Source organism: Protomyctophum bolini (genome assembly GCF_963924005.1).
Source record: "Protomyctophum bolini genome assembly, chromosome: 23".
Lineage (NCBI taxonomy): Eukaryota > Metazoa > Chordata > Actinopteri > Myctophiformes > Myctophidae > Protomyctophum > Protomyctophum bolini.
The window spans coordinates 11,382,348-11,402,213 of record NC_137884.1 but is presented as its reverse complement, the minus strand read 5'-3'; the positions used below and the strand labels follow the sequence as shown (position 1 = coordinate 11,402,213).

Sequence of the window (19,866 nt, the reverse complement as noted above, 5' to 3'; positions counted from 1 at the left end):
TCTCTCTCTCTCTCCCTCTCTCTCTGACTCCATCTCTCTCTCTCTCTCTCTCTCTCTCTGACTCCATCTCTCTCTCTCTCTCTCTCTCTCTCTGACTCCATCTCAATAATTCATCAGTAGATATGACGGGGGGGGGTAAAGCTTGCAGGCTCTGTGTATTATAGCAGCTTGGTTAGAGCAAACAGACTCAGGCTGGTGTCTGCTTACGGTCGGTACAGTAAGCCCAGTGAGAGGCAACACCGTAATGTTGCAGCCGTTAAGCACTGTGGCTCGACGGTGTCTCTTATTGTGGCGGTGGTGTTAACCCATTTTGGACTGAGGTCGATTAAAAAAAAGGCTTCTAAATCCTAAAAACTTTCTGAAAAACCCATGTTTCTATGTCAGTGGTGCTTAGGGTTGGGATTCGTTAGGATTTTAACGGTTCCGAATCCTTCCCGGATCCCTCTTAACGGTTCCGGTTCCTAACGGTTCCCTTAACGGATCCCAATATTATTTTTTCCCCTTTTTTTCTGACATAGATTATGCTTATATTATAACTAACCTAACCAAGTACATAATAAACACAAATTAATTAATTAAATTATTGAAAATGCTCTTTACAATTATGAGGTGGCACTATTATTTTAATTTCACCACCACCAGCTAGCCACCACAACAATATCATTGTTGCAATTTGTACTGTATTTTGCAATTTGTACTGTATAGTAAATATACAGTACATAGACATTGCAATAATAATATTGTTGTGGTGACAAATGTTGTCTTTAATGTTCAGATTAATTTAATATGAAGGACCCCTTACCCTAATGGAAACAAATAGTGCTTTCTTGGATTATAAAATCCTCTTAGCAGACCTTGTATTGAACTGTAGGCTACGTTCCTGTGCTTTTTTCTGCAAACTCTTTATAAAGTAATCAATCTATGGAGGTATATGCACCTAAACGCTGGGCTCAACAGTCACGCGATTAATTTAGAGACAAATCAAAAGCATTGATAGTGATATTTAACGTGATTCATATAATATCAGACAGAAGGACGTCGAGTCATTGGCGGTCTAAATTAACACCATTAACAACAGTTGTAGGCTACAACACGCCTAATGAAAAGCTCTGTAGAAGTTTAGTAGTTTTTATTTTCTATTACGTTACTAGCCTGGGGAAAGTGAACGAGCCTTGCATCATCCTCGTCCCCCGCCGGCTGTGGTGGAGCTGCGGGGAGTGCAGGCACGGCTTTCCGCATGGCTCTCAAACGCGATGTGCCTACTGTAGATTATTCTCGTGAGTTGTGGACTCGTGTAGACATATTGATTTTGAGAACTCGTGGACGTGGTGCAACTGGTAGCCTACAAGTTGCAACAACCTTTGCAGGGAACTATAGCATCGCATTTATTGCACGTTGCGTGCTCAGCCTCAGTCATTTCCCTCTCTGTTAACCACACTATGGAGATCTCTTCGACATACTGTCCCACTCGCTCCGCGGCGGTGAGCGGTCGCTGAATGCACAGAACAGTGGGCGTATCCTCCCCGACCCCACTCTCTCATGTAGGTGGGGTGACGTCACCACAGGCTCTGCTTGCATGCATGCACAGACACAGCGGAGCTAAATGACGACTGATGAGAACCGTTTGGGGAACCGTTAATACGAAAACGATGGAACCGGCTCCGGATCCGCAATGTCGGAACCGGGTCTGAAATGGACCCGGTTCCGAATCCCAACCCTAGTGGTGCTCAACCTTTTTCATGTCAAGGACCCCCAGAATTATCTCTATTGGGCCACGGACCCCCATCTCAAAAGGCACCCCCCTAGAAGCCAATATTTCAGTTAAAAATGTTCGCTCTGAAATATTCAAAAGATTTGCGCCACATTTTCTCGACTTTTTAAAAATAGCAGACCTACAAGCTCGTGGCACGCCACTCGGTGGCGCGCTATGAGCTTGTAGATCTGCTATTTTTCAATTGCCAAAGTAGAACAGAATGCTATAAACACCAAAAGGTGTTATGAGCAAACAGACAGCAGAGGGCGCTGTTTTTTGAGGGACGCTAGCCCTTCCTATGCCCAGCTTTGTGTGTGCGTGTGAGTTTTAGAGAACACAAGGTTAATTTTCTCCATGAAACATTTCCGCCCGACAATGGCGATATACACAACCAATCATCTGTCTGTCTGTCTGTCACGCTCTGATAAGCCCTGGCAGAGTTTGTTCAATCATCCCGTTAGGGTTGCCAGACATCACACCCTGGATGTAGATAAACACACCGGCATGTTCTCAGACTCAAAGTCTGCGGCATGATTTCACACTCATCCAAGTCCTCTAGACAACGGCACGTAGTCGTACTGTACGTGTCACAGCAGGATAAGGAAGTGAATCCCCAAATATTTGTCACATTTGTGCGTGCATGCGAATGTTGTCACATTTAGTCATACTCTCAGATCCACTGTCCTGCTCCTCCTCTACATGACATCAACATGATGACGTCATCAACATGATTGCCCTGTCCAGATGTCATTTTATGGAATTATGTGTCAGGCATGCCCATGCCTGTGCTATGCTGTGAGTGCTGTGAAGTCAGAACTGGCCAGACCCATATCCCATTCTGGTGTTGGCATCATGTTATGCTTTAGCTATTGAAAAATAGCAGATCTACAAGCTCATAGCGCGCCACCGAGTGGCGCGCTACGAGCTTGTAGGTCTGCTATTTTTGAAAAATCAAAAGAACGACTGACATTTTTTTAATCTGATCTCAGGTCAGAATGGGTTAATCAGACCAGTGTGTGTCCAGTGGAAACCTCGTATGAATCTGATCTCAAGTCAGAATGGGATATACGGTATGCAGAGGTCTTTTTGGGGCACCGGGCCCCTGTGGTGGTGTGGAACGCGCGTGTCGAATGATTTGAAGTCTGTCACGGGGCAGCCCGTGCCCTATAGACAATATCAAGGACCTTGCACACAGTCAGACCACACAGCTAAGTCGACTTGATCATCGACAAACCAGCTGGATTGGAAGTGACTGTTAATTGTATGGGTGACATTTTTGGTGGTTGACACAATGATTGAAAGAGTTTTATATGTTTATATTTGTATTTATTGTATGGGTGACATTTTTGGTGATTGACACAATGATTGAAAGAGTTTTATATGTTTATATTTGTATTTATTGACGTTGAAGTTTGTCAACTGCCTCTCCTCTGCACTGCTGGCACTCCTCTCTAGATTGGATCGAGGGTGCCAAGTACTGTAGAGGATGAGGGGTCTGTATTATGTTTGGTCTTTATGTTAGGCCCTGTAAATGAATTGGGCCTGTGAAATGTAGTTGAGTGTATATTCCTATAAAATATAGTAATGTGGAGGAATTACTCGTAGGCCATAGTTAGCTGTGTGGTTGAGTTAATTCATATTAACACTTACTGATTAGGGGATGGTTTGCCCCACCTGTTTAAGAGCAGGATTGCTGCAGGTGAAGGGAGTTCAGTCTGATTTGATGCTAGTAAGAGACATCAGGGGAGAGCTGCGAGCCAGGGCCTCATTGTAGGAGAAAAAGCCTGCAACAGTTCCTGTTTGTTTTCTTAAATATAGTTTTCAGTTTGCACTTTGTACGTTTGTCGCCGGCTTGCACTGCACTTTTGAAGGTAAATAAAATGCCTAAAATGTACTTGTGGACCTGTCTACTTCCTGGAGCCTCTGACCACTCGGTTCCCAAGTTACGTGGATTGCACACACAGAGAGACTTCACTGCTGGGAGAAACTACACTCACTCAATGTTAATAGTGTTTGTAGTAGATAACAGTAGCACAATTTGAAATGTGCACCCTATGGCCAGAAAAATAATGAAGTCTGTTGGCTGTGGGTTTGACTGCATTGCTGAATTCTTACAATGCCTAATGCTTTAATGCACTTCCCCACCTTGTGGAGAGGGGGGGAGGCTGCATCGAGGTGTCTCTTTGTAGTCCAGTAAGGAAGTGAGACCACATTTTCATGACAGGTGAACATAGTGTCATCATTGTCATGACTAAAATATAAAAAAAGAACGATACATTTATTGTTATAGTTACTGTTCTGTACTGTATTGTAGTGTACTGTGCTCTGTACTGTACTTTGATTATTTTTGGGAAACATCTTTGAGAAATGACAGTTACCGCGTGCGGGTCCCCGGAACATCCAGACCCCCAGAAATGCAACCAGCGCGGGGACCGGCCCAGTTCCGGGCAAGCCTTCCCGCGTCCGAAACGGTCGGAAAATGACAGTTACCGTGTTGCAGCTTTCTGTGACACGTACACATAAACAACTTACACATACTGTACATACATACACATACTACTGACACACATAGCTGTGTTTGACAATGAATGGACCATTTTGAGTGTTTGTGTAAACACAAACATTTGCGTAACACAAACATTGAAGACGAAGGTGAGGACGTGAATTCTGATTGGCTGGAATGAGATGATGATGTACACTATACAGTATGGTGATGTACGATGATAAGAGCGCCTCCTCACTTCGCACGGCTGTAATGTTTTGTATTTCTCTCTAATAGAAATGGTTACTTGTTGCTACGCGACGCCTGAGCATCACCAGCCCCTCCCTCTGCGTTGTAGCGCCTGTTAGCATGCCTCGTGGTCTGACCTCTCTTCTTCCTCTGTGGTACAGATGACAAGGAGGAAGGCATCCTGGGAAGCATCCTCCTGCCCAGCTTCCACGTCTCCATGCTGTCCGTGGACGACCACATCAGCAGGAAGTACGCCTTCAAGGTGAACACACGCGCATGGCGCACACACACACACACACACACACCCCTGCGCAACCTTCTTGTATTCCCAATCATTGATGCAGTGTTCATTTCATGGAGTTATAGTGGACTAGGCTAAACATTGTACAATTGATTGATTTAGACCACTGGTTCCCAAACACTGAGTCGCAGAGACATTTCTATGGGTCCCTGGATTTTTGACTTCACCACATTTTGTTTTTAATCAGGGATCATGCCCGAAGGTGTGAAGACCCCTTGTTGTTTTCCTACGGCTTCTGCCATTTTGTGCAGTTTTCAATTCAATATGGTAATATATGGTCGTGGGAAAGAACTGAAGCTCACAGTCATTCTTGCTGTGAGTCATGCGACGCGCTGTGAGCTTGTAAATCGGCATTTTTTTTGGAATGCAACGCAACACCCCCACGTCTCTTCTCCACTATAGTCCCTCCCTAACATTTTCATCTCGTTTGTATTTGTTTGACGAAATTGCAGTATATTCAGTCGTAGTTTTTGCCATCATAGCATTTCACAAAAATGTGTAGTCATGTTGTAGTCATTTAGATTTAATAATGAGCCTTTGTCAGTACTTGCGCAAGAAGAGCGTGCATGTACTGTAATCGGCTGCGTAGTGCGTACTGTATGTTGGTGTGCGTACTGTATGTCGGTGTTGTCCGTCGGCCAATGGGGGACCACCATTCTTGATGACGTAACTAAGGTACGTGGGTAAGAATGGTGGTCCCTTATTGGCTGTCGATTGAGACGTAACTAAGGTACTTTTGAGGGTTGGTATAAGGCAGGGGTAGGCAACCTTTATTATCAGAAGAGCCATTTTTGGCCCAAAAACGTATTACAATTCTATCTGGAGCCGCAAAATATGTTTGCTTTAATAAAGCAAACTTTAATTATTCATGATTTTTCTGGTCTTTCAATATTACATTTTATTGTTTGCATATTTTCATAGCATATCAAGTATACTGTACGAGTAAGCCAGCAGCATTGGTGGTGAAAACAAACAAAGATGTCTTATCATGAATACATTCTTCTATTGTCCTTCATTAAATTTGATTCTTATTTTTATCTGCATGGTGTATAGGCAACATTGTTTTGCAATATCAAAATGAAAGAATAACTTTATGCCTACTACAAATTCAATAATAAATTATTAGAAAAGAAAAAGAAAACCTCTTATTCGTACTTTCATACTTCTTTGCCGTAGCAACTGGGAGCCACGGGAGAGGACCTATAAGAGCCACATGTGCTCTAGAGCCGCAGGTTGCCTACCCCTGGTATAAGGTCACTAACGGGTCTAAAGGATTTAGAACAGCAGTTGTAATAGACATTAGTTAGTAGCAGCACTTGCGCGCTCTGCTTGCGCACAAGTTGGCCATGTAGTATGGCCTACTTGTGTGCAAGGCACAAGTTGGCACCTCGGCAGAGTGCATTTCTAGTTTTCTTTTATGTTTTACTTTGATCATAAACTGTTACGCCTCAAGGCACTGCAGTCCATGGGGTGTCGCGCCAATGTCACCGCAGGGAATGTTACCTTTTTAATCAATGTGGTCTGGTCTGGGCTGGTTGCAGGCCACCACACAGGTGTAAAATAACTAGTAACTTTTTTTTTTCAATTTTCTGTTCTTTTACTTCTACCCCACTACATCTCAGAGGCAAATAATAATACTTTTACTCCACTACAACTATTTGAAAACGTCAGTCACTAGTTCCTAGATTTTGATTATTATCGTAAAAGAAAAAATACACTAACCACTTCAGCCCTATATACAATTCGGCCGTTTGAAAATGGTCGATCGACAAGCTTGTAGAGCTTGTAGCTATTTAAACAAGAATTGATGACATCACTTAATTACCAGCTGTTGCCTTACAGTATGTCCCATGGCTGAGAGGCAGAAAGTGTGTGGTTGCCTAGAGACAAAGGCAGCCAATCAGGACGATAGGTTGTACGTACAGCCAATGAGAAGCATAGGTCTCAACTACGGCAAGTGGGCGTGAAAGCACCGCAGAGAGAACATTGATCAGCTGTGCTTACACATCAGCTGGTAAAAATATATATCTGAAAACTTGTACTTGTACCTTTTGATGCCAATGGTTTTGTACTTTGACTCAAGTACATTTTGAATGCTGGACTTCTACTTGTAGTTACTATTACTTGAGTATTTCTATATTACAGTATTGACACATTTACTTAAGTAAAACAACGGAGTACTTTTTCCACCACTGCAGGCCACTCACCCCAACATGCGGACCTACTACTTCTGCACGGACACAGCCAAAGACATGGAGGCCTGGATGAAGGTCATGACAGACGCCGCCCTCGTCCACACTGAGCCAATCAGAAGGTCAGAACCACACAGTGGGCGGAGACACGACACATTTTTTTTCACTTAATTTTTATTGAAGGAAGAACAGACAAAAAAAAGAACTCAACTAACAAGACAATACGGGAAAGAAAAGGACAAAAAGTAAAAGAAAAAAGGCTGCATTTTTAATATTACAACAAACATTCAATGAAATCCTATTGCAATATCACTAGGCTGAGATAAGAGATTCCACTTTTCCCACTTTTTATAGAATTTATCCTCTTGTAGTCTCAGTATGAATGTTAGTTTTTCCATAGAATACAGTTCCTCAATAATGTCCATCCATTGATCTTTCGTTGGTGGGTCCTGTTGGTACCAGCGTCGTGTGATTGCTTTTTTACTTGATGCTAAGAGGATCTTGATTAAATATTTATCATGTGTTAGAAACTCTTCAGGGATATTTGACACGACACATTTTCATGGGTCCCTTTTTTTGTCTTACAAAAACATTTTAAAGTATTTATTTCACAACCTTTTCAAAATGAAATAAAGAAATACAATTATAATAAATAATTAAATCGCATTTTCAGACGCAAACATATATTCATAGAACTAGAATTTCGCCCCCCTTCGGGGGGCTCAATCCTAGTGTCGTTGCAGCGCAATATGGGAAGAAGGAAATTGCGGGAATTGACAGACTCCACTTCATGTTTCAGCTGTGGTTTTAAACTCAGTAGTGTGCCCTGCACACAGCGCACACTCGCAATTGCAGCTGGAGGGCGACGCGACACACACACACACACACACACACACACACACACACACACACACACACACACACACAGAGCGATGTGTGGATAAATCACTGAGATTTGGGAAATGTGTTCAGAAGTACAACGATTAAGCACGCACAGGCAAATGTCAGAAGCATCTGTTTCGGTTTCCAAACAGGAAGTTGTAAATGTGCTTATTAGACGGAGGCAGCGTGATGCTGGCATCTATTGTGATGCCAGCATCACCACATTTCACATAGAAATATAAGCACCCATTTACTCGCTTAGCGGAGACTGTGGGGTGGTAGAGGACATCTCCCCGGACGCGTGGGTATGTCCAGATAGTTGCCTCGCGGAGGCCTCTTTGTCCAGTGTCCATTCTGGGTCTGGAAACGGCACTTTTTTGAGTGTTGACCCCAATAGAAGGTCTGCTGCTCTGAATTTTACACCTCTCCCGCTTAGCGGAGACTGTGGGGTGGTAGAGGACATCTCCCCGGACGCGTGGGTATGTCCAGATAGTTGCCTCGCGGAGCCGTCTTTTGTCCAGTGTCCAGTCTGGGTCCGGAAACGGTAATTTATTTTGCATTGACCCCAGTAGAAGCTCTGCTGCTCTGAATTTTACACCTCTCTCGCTTAGCGGAGACTGTGGGGTGGTAGAGGACATCTCCCCGGACGCGTGGGTATGTCCAGATAGTTGCCTCGCGGAGGCCTCTTTGTCCAGTGTCCATTCTGGGTCTGGAAACGGCACTTTTTTGAGTGTTGACCCCAATAGAAGGTCTGCTGCTCTGAATTTTACACCTCTCCCGCTTAGCGGAGACTGTGGGGTGGTAGAGGACATCTCCCCGGACGCGTGGGTATGTCCAGATAGTTGCCTCGCGGAGGCCTCTTTGTCCAGTGTCCATTCTGGGTCCGGAAACGGTACATTTTTTTGCATTGACCCCAGTAGAAGCTCTGCTGCTGTGAATTTTACACCTCTCCCGCTTAGCGGAGACTGTGGGGTGGTAGAGGACATCTTCCCAAACGCGTGGGTATGTCCAGATAGTTGCCTGGCGGAGCCGTCTTTTGTCCAGTGTCCACTTTATAAAGTCCATGCACTCCAGTGAATAGCATTTATCCATTTAGATAACTTTTTTATGTTATTTAATTACTTATTTTTACACAGAAACATAATGTGTGTCTTTACAATAACTGTAATGTAATAATAATACTAATAATGTAATGTAAAAATTATTTAATTAACGAATTAAATAATCTTATTTTATTCTGAAAGCAACCGGATGTCTTAAATCTGCTAGCTGTCAGACCGGAAGTTCTAAATTTGCTCATAAGACGGAGCCTTAGACGGAGCCAACTCGCAGGCAGTGCGAGAGGCTGGTTACAGGATTCTATAGGTCAGCCGTTTTGGTGTGACACACACGGCTTCCACATTTAGCTTCATACTGGGTGAAAGTGTCCTTCCAAAAATTATTATTTCGCTCGAAATTCTTATTCACAATGACATCGAGTTGAGGTGTTTGTGTTTTAGGGTAATTGTTGCATAAGCGCTATTTCGCACTATTTCTCCCTCCCCTCCCCTGTGTCTGAAGCAGCTAGCATGGAAGCTATATGGATTATGGAAGCTTTCCCTCCGATTGCACACAACCATGCCGTTATCCACGCGTCCATCCGATTGCTTTTAATGTAAATGTCCCATCCACTGAGCAATAGCGATATAAGCGCCTTATTCATTCATTCGATTCATTTGGGTGTGGGGCTGTGCAGTGCTATGGGCAGCCTTTCTGACGGAGGCTCGGAGCTGCTGCTGCTGACGCTGTTCGAGTCGCATGGAGCAGTATAGAGTAGGCGTGGCGCAGCATTAGAAGGGCGCAGCAAATGCACGACATTGAGGGGTAGAAACCATCCCGGTCGCGTGGTTCATCTAACGCGTGTGTCACTGTGAAGGACTGGCCCCAATAAGTGAACGTAGTTGGCGTAGTAGACGCCAACATGACGATTCTGACGTAGGCTGGTGATGTTGAGCAACAATGGCGTGGTTGACAAAAGTAATATTTATTCAGTAATTAAGACATTTCTTTCAATGAAATGTAGCCTATATGTATTCTGGGAGTGTGCCGAATTTATTTTGCATATAGAGATGTGTGGTGAAAGTGTGGTTGGGTCGGAGAAAGCTGTTGGATAAACGGCCATGTGCTTATGTACCCCTGTCTATTAGGGTAGCAGGATTATTATGATTATTATTATTAGTATTGTTATTGTGATTATTACATGGATTATTGTTGTGATGTGAGCTTGTGGCTGACTCACTATCTAGAAAATAAAAACATGGCACTTCATTTAAAATAGGTTACAGACCCCTGTTATATGCGCTTGTTTTGGGATTCTTTTTAAAGACCTATTTACTTGTTTCTATGAGACATGGCAACGCCAACAGCGCAGCGAAAGGCATCCACGTCTTTCTCTTGTGAAATGCTGAGATTAGAAACGACCATAATTATTTCATTTCTCAACCTTAAAAAATAAATAAAGACATCTCCATAATCCTTGGGAAGTGTGTGTAGCAAAAGTAGTCGGCATTGTCATGGTTGAAAGTATTCATGCAACACTGACGCTGTAAGCTGTGTGATGCTAACGCGCTAACACCGTTAGCATGGTCTGTGTTGGTCAAAGGAAAAAGGATAGATATGAAACTACTGGCCAAAGTGTCATACAAAACACAACACCTAAAATCGGAATGTGATGGTGACCTATTGAGCACAAACAGACAATCATGATTTGCTTGCTGGACCTATAATTAATTTATGTGCATTACATTTCCACCTCGCACATATAAATCAAAAGCAAGATGGATGCTAACGCGCTAACACCGTTAGCATGTTCTGTGTTGGTCGGAAAAAGGATAGATATGAAACTACTGGCCCAAATAAATGTCATAGAAAACACAACACCTAAAATCGGAATGTGATGGTGACCTATTGAGCACAAACAGACAATCATGATTTGCTTGCTGGACCTATAATTAATTTATGTGCATTACATTTCAACCTCGCACATATAAATCAAGCCACAGTGCAGTCAGAGAGTAGTTCACAGGTCACACACACAGGAGCAGTGAAAGGGGGAGGGGACTTGGGATGGCAGTGTAGAGTAGGCACGACATTGAGGGGTAGAAACCATCCCGGTCGCGTGGTTGATCTAACGTGTGTGTCACTGTGAAGGACTGGCCCCATTAAGTGAACGTAGTTGGCGTAGTAGACGCCAACATGACGATTCTGACGTAGGCTGTTGAGGTTGAGCAAGAATAGCGTGTTTCAGAAAAGTAATATTTAAACAGTAAAGAAGACATTTTTGGCGAATGCAATGTAGTCTATGTCTTTTGTGGGAGTGTACAGGTTTTATTTTGCATAGAGAGATGTGTGGTGGAAGTGTGGCTTGGTCGGAGATAGAGCACGAATGAACGGCCAGGTGCTCATGTACCCCTGTCTATTAGGGTAGCAGGATATAGACCTTGGGTTTGTTCCTGTTCTCTTGAAAGTCGGCGACGCTTAAATGGTACATATATAGGCCTACTCTGTATAGCAGTGATTCTCAAAGTGGAGTCCAGGGTTTGAGAATCAACTTGCAAAGGCTTGAAACCTGAGGGTAATCCAACACATTCAATGTGATGGTGTTTTTTTTCTGTTCCTTTTTCAAAGTAATGCTATTCTTGCGTTCGGATCCATTTCAAAGCTCAGATTGATTTGAGAAGTCTTGCGGAAAATAGGCCCTCGAGAAGCAATTGATTTACCAAAACGAAATGCAAACGTCTGTTTAGCCAGACATTGATTCGACCTTCAGTTGATCAGGTAAGTTCGGTAACATTTTAATGGATGAAAACAAAGGCGAAAGCTATTTTCAACCCTTTTCATATCATGGTCCATTATTTATTCAGCATTTGAGCCACGTAGGCTACAGACCACCAAAGAACACAAGGACGGCTGTGGCTCAGGAGGTAGAGCAGGTCGTCCAATGATCCCTGGGTCGGCGGTTCGAATCCCGGCTCCTCCTGTCCACATGTGTCCTTGGGGCAAGACACTGAACCCTACATTGCCTCCAATGAGTCGGTCGGTGTGAGCTTTGCCACCATTGGTGTGTGAATGAGGGAAGTGAGGACGCTGGCGTCGACTGTTCGCCGCCTCACCTCCCAATGTATGAATGAATGAACCATTGTAAAGTGCTTTGAGCACTTGGAAAAGCACTATAAAAATGCAATTCATTATTATTATTAAAACAAGACAAAAAGAAGACAATAAATGTATGGTATATATTTTTGTTGTTGGATAGGATATTGTCCAAAATTCCATGCTGCATTGAATGTCGTTACCATTAGGCATTATATCAACAGCCATTGATCAAAATAGCATTTCATCTACATTCTACTACATCATGTAATTGCGCAAGACTATTTCTGTCTCCTCCACCCGTCAGACTAGACAAGTTGAAAGCCGACCAGCGGACGCCGCAGGAGCTGAACAACCTGCTGAACCACCACCACCACCACCACCACCACCGCTCGCTGACGCGGCCCGAGATCCAGAACAACGAGCGGAACCGCGCGGAACAACCCGCCGCCACCACCGCGCCACAGCGGCAGCACTCCCTGTCGCGTGCCGACGAGCGCGGCGGCTGCCGGGCCCCACACAAAGACGCCGCCGCCACGGAGAAGCACAACAACAACGGCGGCCAGCAGCGGGAGTACTACACGCTGCAGCGAGACGGCGACAGGTATACTTCCGCAGGGGTTCATTTTGTACACTTAACCCATTTTGGGGCGGGAACCCCTTTTGGTGTTAGCATTATGCTATGCTTTAGCTATTGAAAAATAGCAGATCTACAAGCTCATAGCGCGCCACCGAGTGGCGTGGCGCGCTATGAGCTTGTAGGTCTGCTATTTTTGAAAGATCGAATAACGACTGACATAGAAACACAGCTTTTTCAGAAAACTGTCAGGATGTAGAAGACATTTTTTTAGAATCTGATCTCAGGTCAGAATGGGTTAAAAGCCCAAACCACACCAAAAGGGTCGAGATGGGATGAGACGGTTTTCAGCGTTCGTCCTCCTGTTACATGTCGACCCAAGTCTGGTTCAATTCAATGGCCCAAACCACACCAATGGGTCGCCATGCATTGCGACCCTTTGGTGTGGTTTGGGCTTATAACCACGACGAAAATGCAGTGGTGGAAAAAAGTACTCAGTTATTTGACACTGTGCGCCACCACACAGGTACTCGCTGAGGAAGGACGGCGTGAGCTACACGCTGCAGAAGGACGGAGAGCGCCTCCTGCTGCACAAGGACGGCGAGAAGTACACGCTGCGGCGCGACGGCGAGCGCTACGCGCTGCACCGGGACGGCGAGGCGGTGCTCGCCATCCAGCGGGACCTGGAGAAGTACGCCGCCGCGCAGAAGGCCAACGACGACAAGTAAGCAATTATTGTCGCGGTTGTTGCGTCACGATTGCGCTCCTATATAATCGCAGTTATTTTTGGAGGCGATCGCGCGGTTGTCTTTCGTGCGGTCGTCGTTCTCGTGTCTGTCTCCGCTCCAAATGACCGGCTTCGTCTGTCCCTATTTCCCTATGTATGTTTAAAGGTCCTTGCAGACTGGACGTGTTTTTTTTGGGAAAACTGGCGGAAAAAAAATACAAATTCACACCCGTGTGAACTGAGTGGTGCAACCCCCCCCCCCAAAAAAACACACCTCTCTCTCATTAGCAGGCAACAGTGCAGCACTATCCCTCTCTCTGTTTCTAGCACAACAGCGCCCCTACTGGTACTCATAGTCATATACTGGTGCTCATTAACCAACACACATAGGCACATAGGTGAACACGGACATTGCTGTTCCTTGGAGTGCTTGCACCACTCAAAAAACGCAGCACTGTGCAGGCACCTTTAGAGTTAAAAAGTACCGCTGGGTGACCACTGAGTGGCGCTGTTGAGCAGCAGTCACAAACTCACCCGATGACCATTGAGGCACACACGCACGCGCTCAGTTCACACGTTGGTGTGATTTTCATGTATTATGTAACAGCTGAGCTCACAACAAGCTCACAACGCATCGTTATACATGAGCTTGTACGTAGATGGACTATTTCAGAATTTTCTTTATATATTTTAGTCATTCGTCATAATCTGCCCAGTGCCATTTTTGTCTACAAAGCCCAAAAGGCAAACAGAAAACATCCTTTCTATTCGTATGTTCCAAAAAAAAAAAAACACACACAGTTAAATCGTCTAATCACAATTATCTGTTTGACGATTAATTGTCACTTCCTGACTGTGACACAGCCCCGAGGACAAGTACACGACGGCGCCGCCCGAGGAGAAGTACGCGCCTCAGAAGGACGGGGAGAAGTATCTGCTCACGAAGGACGGCGAGAAGTACGCGCTGCAGAAGGTGGGCGACAGACACTCGCTCCAGAAAGACCAGCAGCAGCACAAGCAACACGTCCCGCAGAAGGAGGTGAAGAGGCAGCTGTCGCTGCGCGAGGAGCGGTACGGCGGCGAGTGCAAGCACGGCGCCATACACGTGGTGGACAAATATGGCACCGTGCGGGAGGTGAAGAAGTACAGCACGCTGCGAGAGGGCGGCAAGTACGCCACCCTCCGGGAAGGCGACAGGTACGCCACGCTCTGCGACGGGGAGAAGTACGGCTTCCAGAGGGACCCGAGCTCGGAGAGGACTCTGACCAAGATAAACAGCATCAAGCTCCAGCCGGCCCAGGCGGCCGCCATCGCGGCCGCCGTCACGGCCTCTCGCCAGGGGCAGGCGGCCAGCCTGCAGGCCCTGCACAACGGCTCGGGGGCCGCCGGGGCTAGCACCGGTTCAGGGGAGCAGCCCGCGGACTGCAGCCCCGGGGAGGTTGAAGGCACCCTGGGGAGAGCGTCGGGAAAGGCCCACGAGGGCCAGGACAGAGGGCTGTCCAGGACCAACTCCATGCAGCAACTGGAGCACTGGGTCCGCACGCACAGGACACGAGGGCCCGACGAGGACACCAGGAGGTAAGACTGTTTTTTTTATAATAGTGAAATGTATGTCTGCTTGCTTCCTCCGTCCTCCAGTGTGAGCCGTACATCGTTCACCTCCCAAATGTTAGTTATATCCGGAGTCCGGAGTGGTACAGCAAGCCAGCTGTGTGACACGTCATGACTTTGTAATTGCTGTCGCTTCAAAAGCGAGGCTGACCGAGTGTGGAGTGTTTTTTTTCTGCTTTCTTAAAGTCCGTTCCTCCGTCCTTGCCTCGTGCTCACCTCCTCGACTCTTCGACGGAGGCGACGTAAGTGGAGGATGCGATTATGGAAGCTTGAGTATTGGAATTTTGAAAATGTGTGCCTTTGTTGTGATATATTGTTTTATCCCCAATTGACTTCCATAACGATCACACCCCATAATGTTTGTTCAAACACATACAATGCCTAGCTTAAATGTATTTATTTTTGTTAGGCATAAAAACAAAACAAAAACTTGGTGTGGAATCGATAGGAAAAAAATCACACCCATGTGAGTGGTGCGACAAAAAAGTCATCCCTTAAAGCAGTCTTCTCTGATTAGTGAACGTGTGGGTAGTTGGTGCTCAGGGACATCCGCTGACAGTCAGCTGACTTCATGTTCCTGCCTCAACCTGCGCTAGAACTCCTTTTGGTGAAGAAAACGAGGCATCTTGCCAAGCCTTTTTTTTTAATTTAACGTTGTGCTGTTAATTGTGTATGAGGAACCATACCTCATTGAGATTAATTCTCAAGTACGTTCACCGCTTTTATTCTGCTATATGCTATACACTTTTACACCCTACAGATATCCCTTCCGTGTGAAGCTCTTTTCAAACAGTCTTCATTACAAGCGGTACAGTACAGTTTCTCTAAGGAGTCTGACTGTACCGCAACCTCAATACATGTACCGTTTATCCAGTGGTGTAAAGTTCATTTACTTAAGTAGGCTACTGTACTTAAGTACAATTCTGAGGTATTTGTACTTTGTATTTACAATAGTTTTACTTCTACTACATCTCAGAGGCAACCTTTTTACTTTTTCTCCTACTATTTGAAGACTTTAGTTACTAGTTACTTTGTAGATTTTGATTATATTACAAAACATACAAAACCACTTCAGCCCTATATATACATTTTGGCTATTTGAAAATAGCCAATCTACAAGCTCATAGACACAGTACAGTACAGTACAGTACAGTACAGTATTTTCAAAATATTTTTATACATTTGAAAACCTGCAATGGAGACATTCTGCCTAATGAGTACTTTCTACTTTTTGGTACTTTTAAGTATATTTTGATGCCAATACATTTGTACTTTTCTAATTCCTCGTAATGGAGTAGTTCTACATTGCAGTATTGATACTTAAGTAAAACAATAGAGTACCTTTTCCACCACTGCGTTTAGCGCCAAAATCATTGCAATAAAAAAAGCAGCCAAATGCCTGAATCTCCTTCACACATAATATCAACTTAATTCCCTTACCACGGGAATTAAGTTGTTAGAAGATCGTTTTAGAAGATGGTTTTAGAAGATCATAAAAACAGATGCTGTCTTTTATCTCTCCTCTTCTCCTTGCTGCTTCTATTCCCGCTCCATCTCTACATATTTATATTCTGGGCTAGTACTCATCAGACCAAACTTGAGCCATATACAGTCTTCAGAAACGAGCTGTAAGAACAATTAGTTGTGTACATCCAAGACATTCTTCTCAGGCTTCATTTAGTCGATTAGGTGTCCTCAGTGTTTACCAAGTGAACCATCTTCAAATTGGTCTATTTGTTCATGGCTCACTGGGGAAAACCCTTTCCATCTATTTTGTTATAATTCTCAGGTTCATGATTATCCAACACGTATAGCTCAAATCACCTCAGACCTCCAAATGCCCGTACGTCTCAATCTCAATTTAATACAGGCTTCAGAGGGTCTAAAATATGGAACTCCCTACCTTTACATCTATGGCAATTGTCTTTTCATCAATTCAAGAAGGTTCTAAAATCACTTCTCCTAACCACCAAGTACTTCCCAATGGGAAGTACTTGGTGGTTAGGAGAAGTGATTTTAGTTTAGCAGACCGTATGGGAAACTAACCTGGTGTACTCCATGTTCTCCTATAGCGGTTTTATTGTCTGACTTCTGTCTATTGTGCTTTTTTTCTTGTTATATAGTACATTTCCGTCCTTTCACTGTCCCTGTATTTTATCTGTATTCTAATGTTTAAGATCTGCATGTTCAATATAATAGTTTTTTCTTTAAACAAACAAAAACCACTTTGAATGTATAAACATGCCTGGAGAAGCCACTTGCAAGCCCCTGGAGGGTTTTTAGGCTTTCTCCATCACATTTTCTTATTGACCTGTATCATTTCCGAAATATTTTTTTTATGTGAAAATAAACAAACAAACAAACAATTTACAATTTAGGCATTTAGCAGATCCAGAGCTCTTGATCCAGAGCGACTTACATTAAGCAAAAACAAAAGCATGGCATACATACACATATAAAAAGTAGTTATCATGAATCATGTATAAACTAAGAATGTAACAGTGGAGTATCTATGTCAACTATACTATATTATATATTATACAATATACATGTTGTGTACTATAAAGTGCTATGACTACATAAAATGCAATTCTAGTGCTGTCTACGTAACGAGCTATAAGTCTGTCTAAAATACTATCCAAGTCTACATGAAGTGCTATCTAAGGGGCTAGGCTAGGGCAAGTGCTACGGGCCATGGTGGAGTCTGAAGAGGTGGGTTTTCGGAAGATTGGGAGTGAGGCTGCAGGCCGTATCTCCTCTCCGTAGCTCTGCCCTATAGCTCTGACAGAGCATGTGTCCAGAGGGAGATGAAAACGCTCCGTCCACACAGATGTGTATCAGCGGTGGGAGAAATGGTGTCGTTTAGACTTTAGAGCAGTGCTTCCCAACGTGTGGGACGGACGGGCCCCACTGGTTTGGCCCCCGGGGGACGATATCCCATGTGGGACTGATTTCAGTCATTTGGATTCCACATGAAGTCAGCATGTTCCACAGCAAAAATAGACGACATACAAGCTTGTAGATTGGCTATTTTCGGTTATTGTTTTAAGATTGAACAATTTTAAGTGGTCAAAGAAACATCTTCCATGATTTTAATAGTCTCGGATATTTCATTTAAAAGCAAAGGTTAAACCACAATGTGATTTATTCACCTGGTTGGCTCATATTTTTACATATTGTGTTAATTGTAGTGCTAATGTATATGTGTGGTTTCAACTTCAAGACATTATTTTTATTTTTTATAATGTTAGGTTTTATGACCTCAATTATACCCACACAATCTGAACTTTGAACATTCAGAGATGTTCTGTGGTTTGAGGTTTTCTCTGTGTGTTCTGGACCCTTTTGAGCTGCAATGAAAATGGCAAACGGGCCTCAACAGTGACATCTGCTGGCACATTTCTGTCATATATGGGATTTGTCGAGTCTTACCTCACAGTCCACAGGCAAATCAGAGCACTTGTTTGAGCCAGAAAATCTACTGAATGTTAAAAGTTCAGGATTTTTGGGTGCAATTGAGCTCAGAAAACAAACAAAAAATAAGAAAAATTACAAAAAAGGCACAATCCCTTTAACCCATTCTGGGCGGGAACCTCTTTTGGTGTTTTAAGCGTTACGCTAAACTTTAGCTATTGAAAAATAGCAGATCTACAAGCTCATAGCCTGCCACCAAAACATTATTTTTCGACGCCAGGCTTGAATGGGTTAAGTAAAAAATGTGAATACTTTTTTCCACTACTGGGGCAATGTACTCTCTCTCCATGGCCACTACATGGCCATGTACTCTCTCTCCACCTCTCTGCTCGCTCTATATCTTGTCCCCTGAATCTCTCTCTCTCTCTCTCTCTCTCTCTCTCTCTCTCTCTGCCGTGCCGTGCCGTGCCGTCGACATGAATAAGTCATGGGAGCGAGCCTTTTAATGAGTGCAGAGCATGTGAACCGAACGCTAAACCCAAACTGCATTTGTCATTGTTATCAGTGGCCGGGGCCGTGGCTGTGGCTTTGCCATGTGGCTGATTTTCATTGCTAACGTCTCGTTCGGGCTACTGAAGAACGGTCACGTTGTTTATTATTTATAGGTGTTTGCAATGCTGCTAGATGCAGGCAGCCCATTCCGGGGCGTGCGTGTGCGTGTGTGTGTGTGTCTTTGACTGTGTATTAGTCTGTTGTTCGGTCGCTCGCTTGGTCACTCTGTCTTCTTTATATTATCACTCCATTGTCTCAACATTGCCTTGTTTTTGCTATTGACAGTTACTAGCCCATTCCTTTAACAAAACACATACGAGCTCAGTAACTGATGCAACCATGTAGCATTCCTTTCCTTTCCTGTTTTTGGACTTTATCTTGTTTGTATCCATGTTTGGCCTTTAACCCGAATACCGGTATTCAACAAGAAAAGAACAATACAGTACGTTGCGATGTGACTGTCATTGAAGTATAAAAAATGTAATCCCCCCCCAGGGGTCTATATCAATCAAACTATATTAAATAAAGTCACATAGTGACATAAAAAAACATACAAATCCAAAGACAAACATACATTGATATACAGGCTTACACGGCCAATGTTTCCACAGTTTAGAAACAACAAACCTGACTAAACTCAATAAAGGGTTGGTCAGAATTAAAAGAATGCCGGCCCGTTGGCAGAATCAGACGACCTTACACATACATTTATACATGAGGTTCCGCGGCACAGCGGAGAAGGTGGGTCCACCGATACGGACAAACATTGTGCTCGCACTGTTGCACCGTGCATGGCACTTTAATTAGCAGCAGTCTAATGGCATCATTATAAGCCCCATTTAGTTTCCGCATAATGCTCTTTTTGTAGCGCTGCCACAAGTGGTCAGTAATACAGTATACATACAGTAGGTGGGTGAAAAGATTTAGATAGTGTGGCCTTCACCGAAGCTGAACACATACTGAACGTACGAACAATCGTGTTAGCTTGTGCTCAT

The 19,866-nt window shown here is 44.1% G+C and overlaps 1 protein-coding gene across 14 annotated transcripts in view; it reads left to right on the top strand.

Annotated features, from left to right (window-relative positions):
• The window catches only part of LOC308310954 (pleckstrin homology domain-containing family A member 5-like), a 211,900-nt gene that overhangs the window by 151,895 nt on the left and 40,139 nt on the right, over positions 1-19,866 (top strand). For all 14 annotated transcript variants that reach the window (XM_080757426.1, XM_080757431.1, XM_080757425.1 and 11 more), the window contains 5 exons: positions 4,646-4,746; positions 6,984-7,099; positions 12,298-12,594; positions 13,094-13,291; positions 14,159-14,872. In XM_080757426.1, the coding sequence (XP_080613552.1) occupies positions 4,646-4,746; positions 6,984-7,099; positions 12,298-12,594; positions 13,094-13,291; positions 14,159-14,872 (1,426 nt within the window). The remainder of the gene's footprint in view (positions 1-4,645; positions 4,747-6,983; positions 7,100-12,297; positions 12,595-13,093; positions 13,292-14,158; positions 14,873-19,866) is intronic.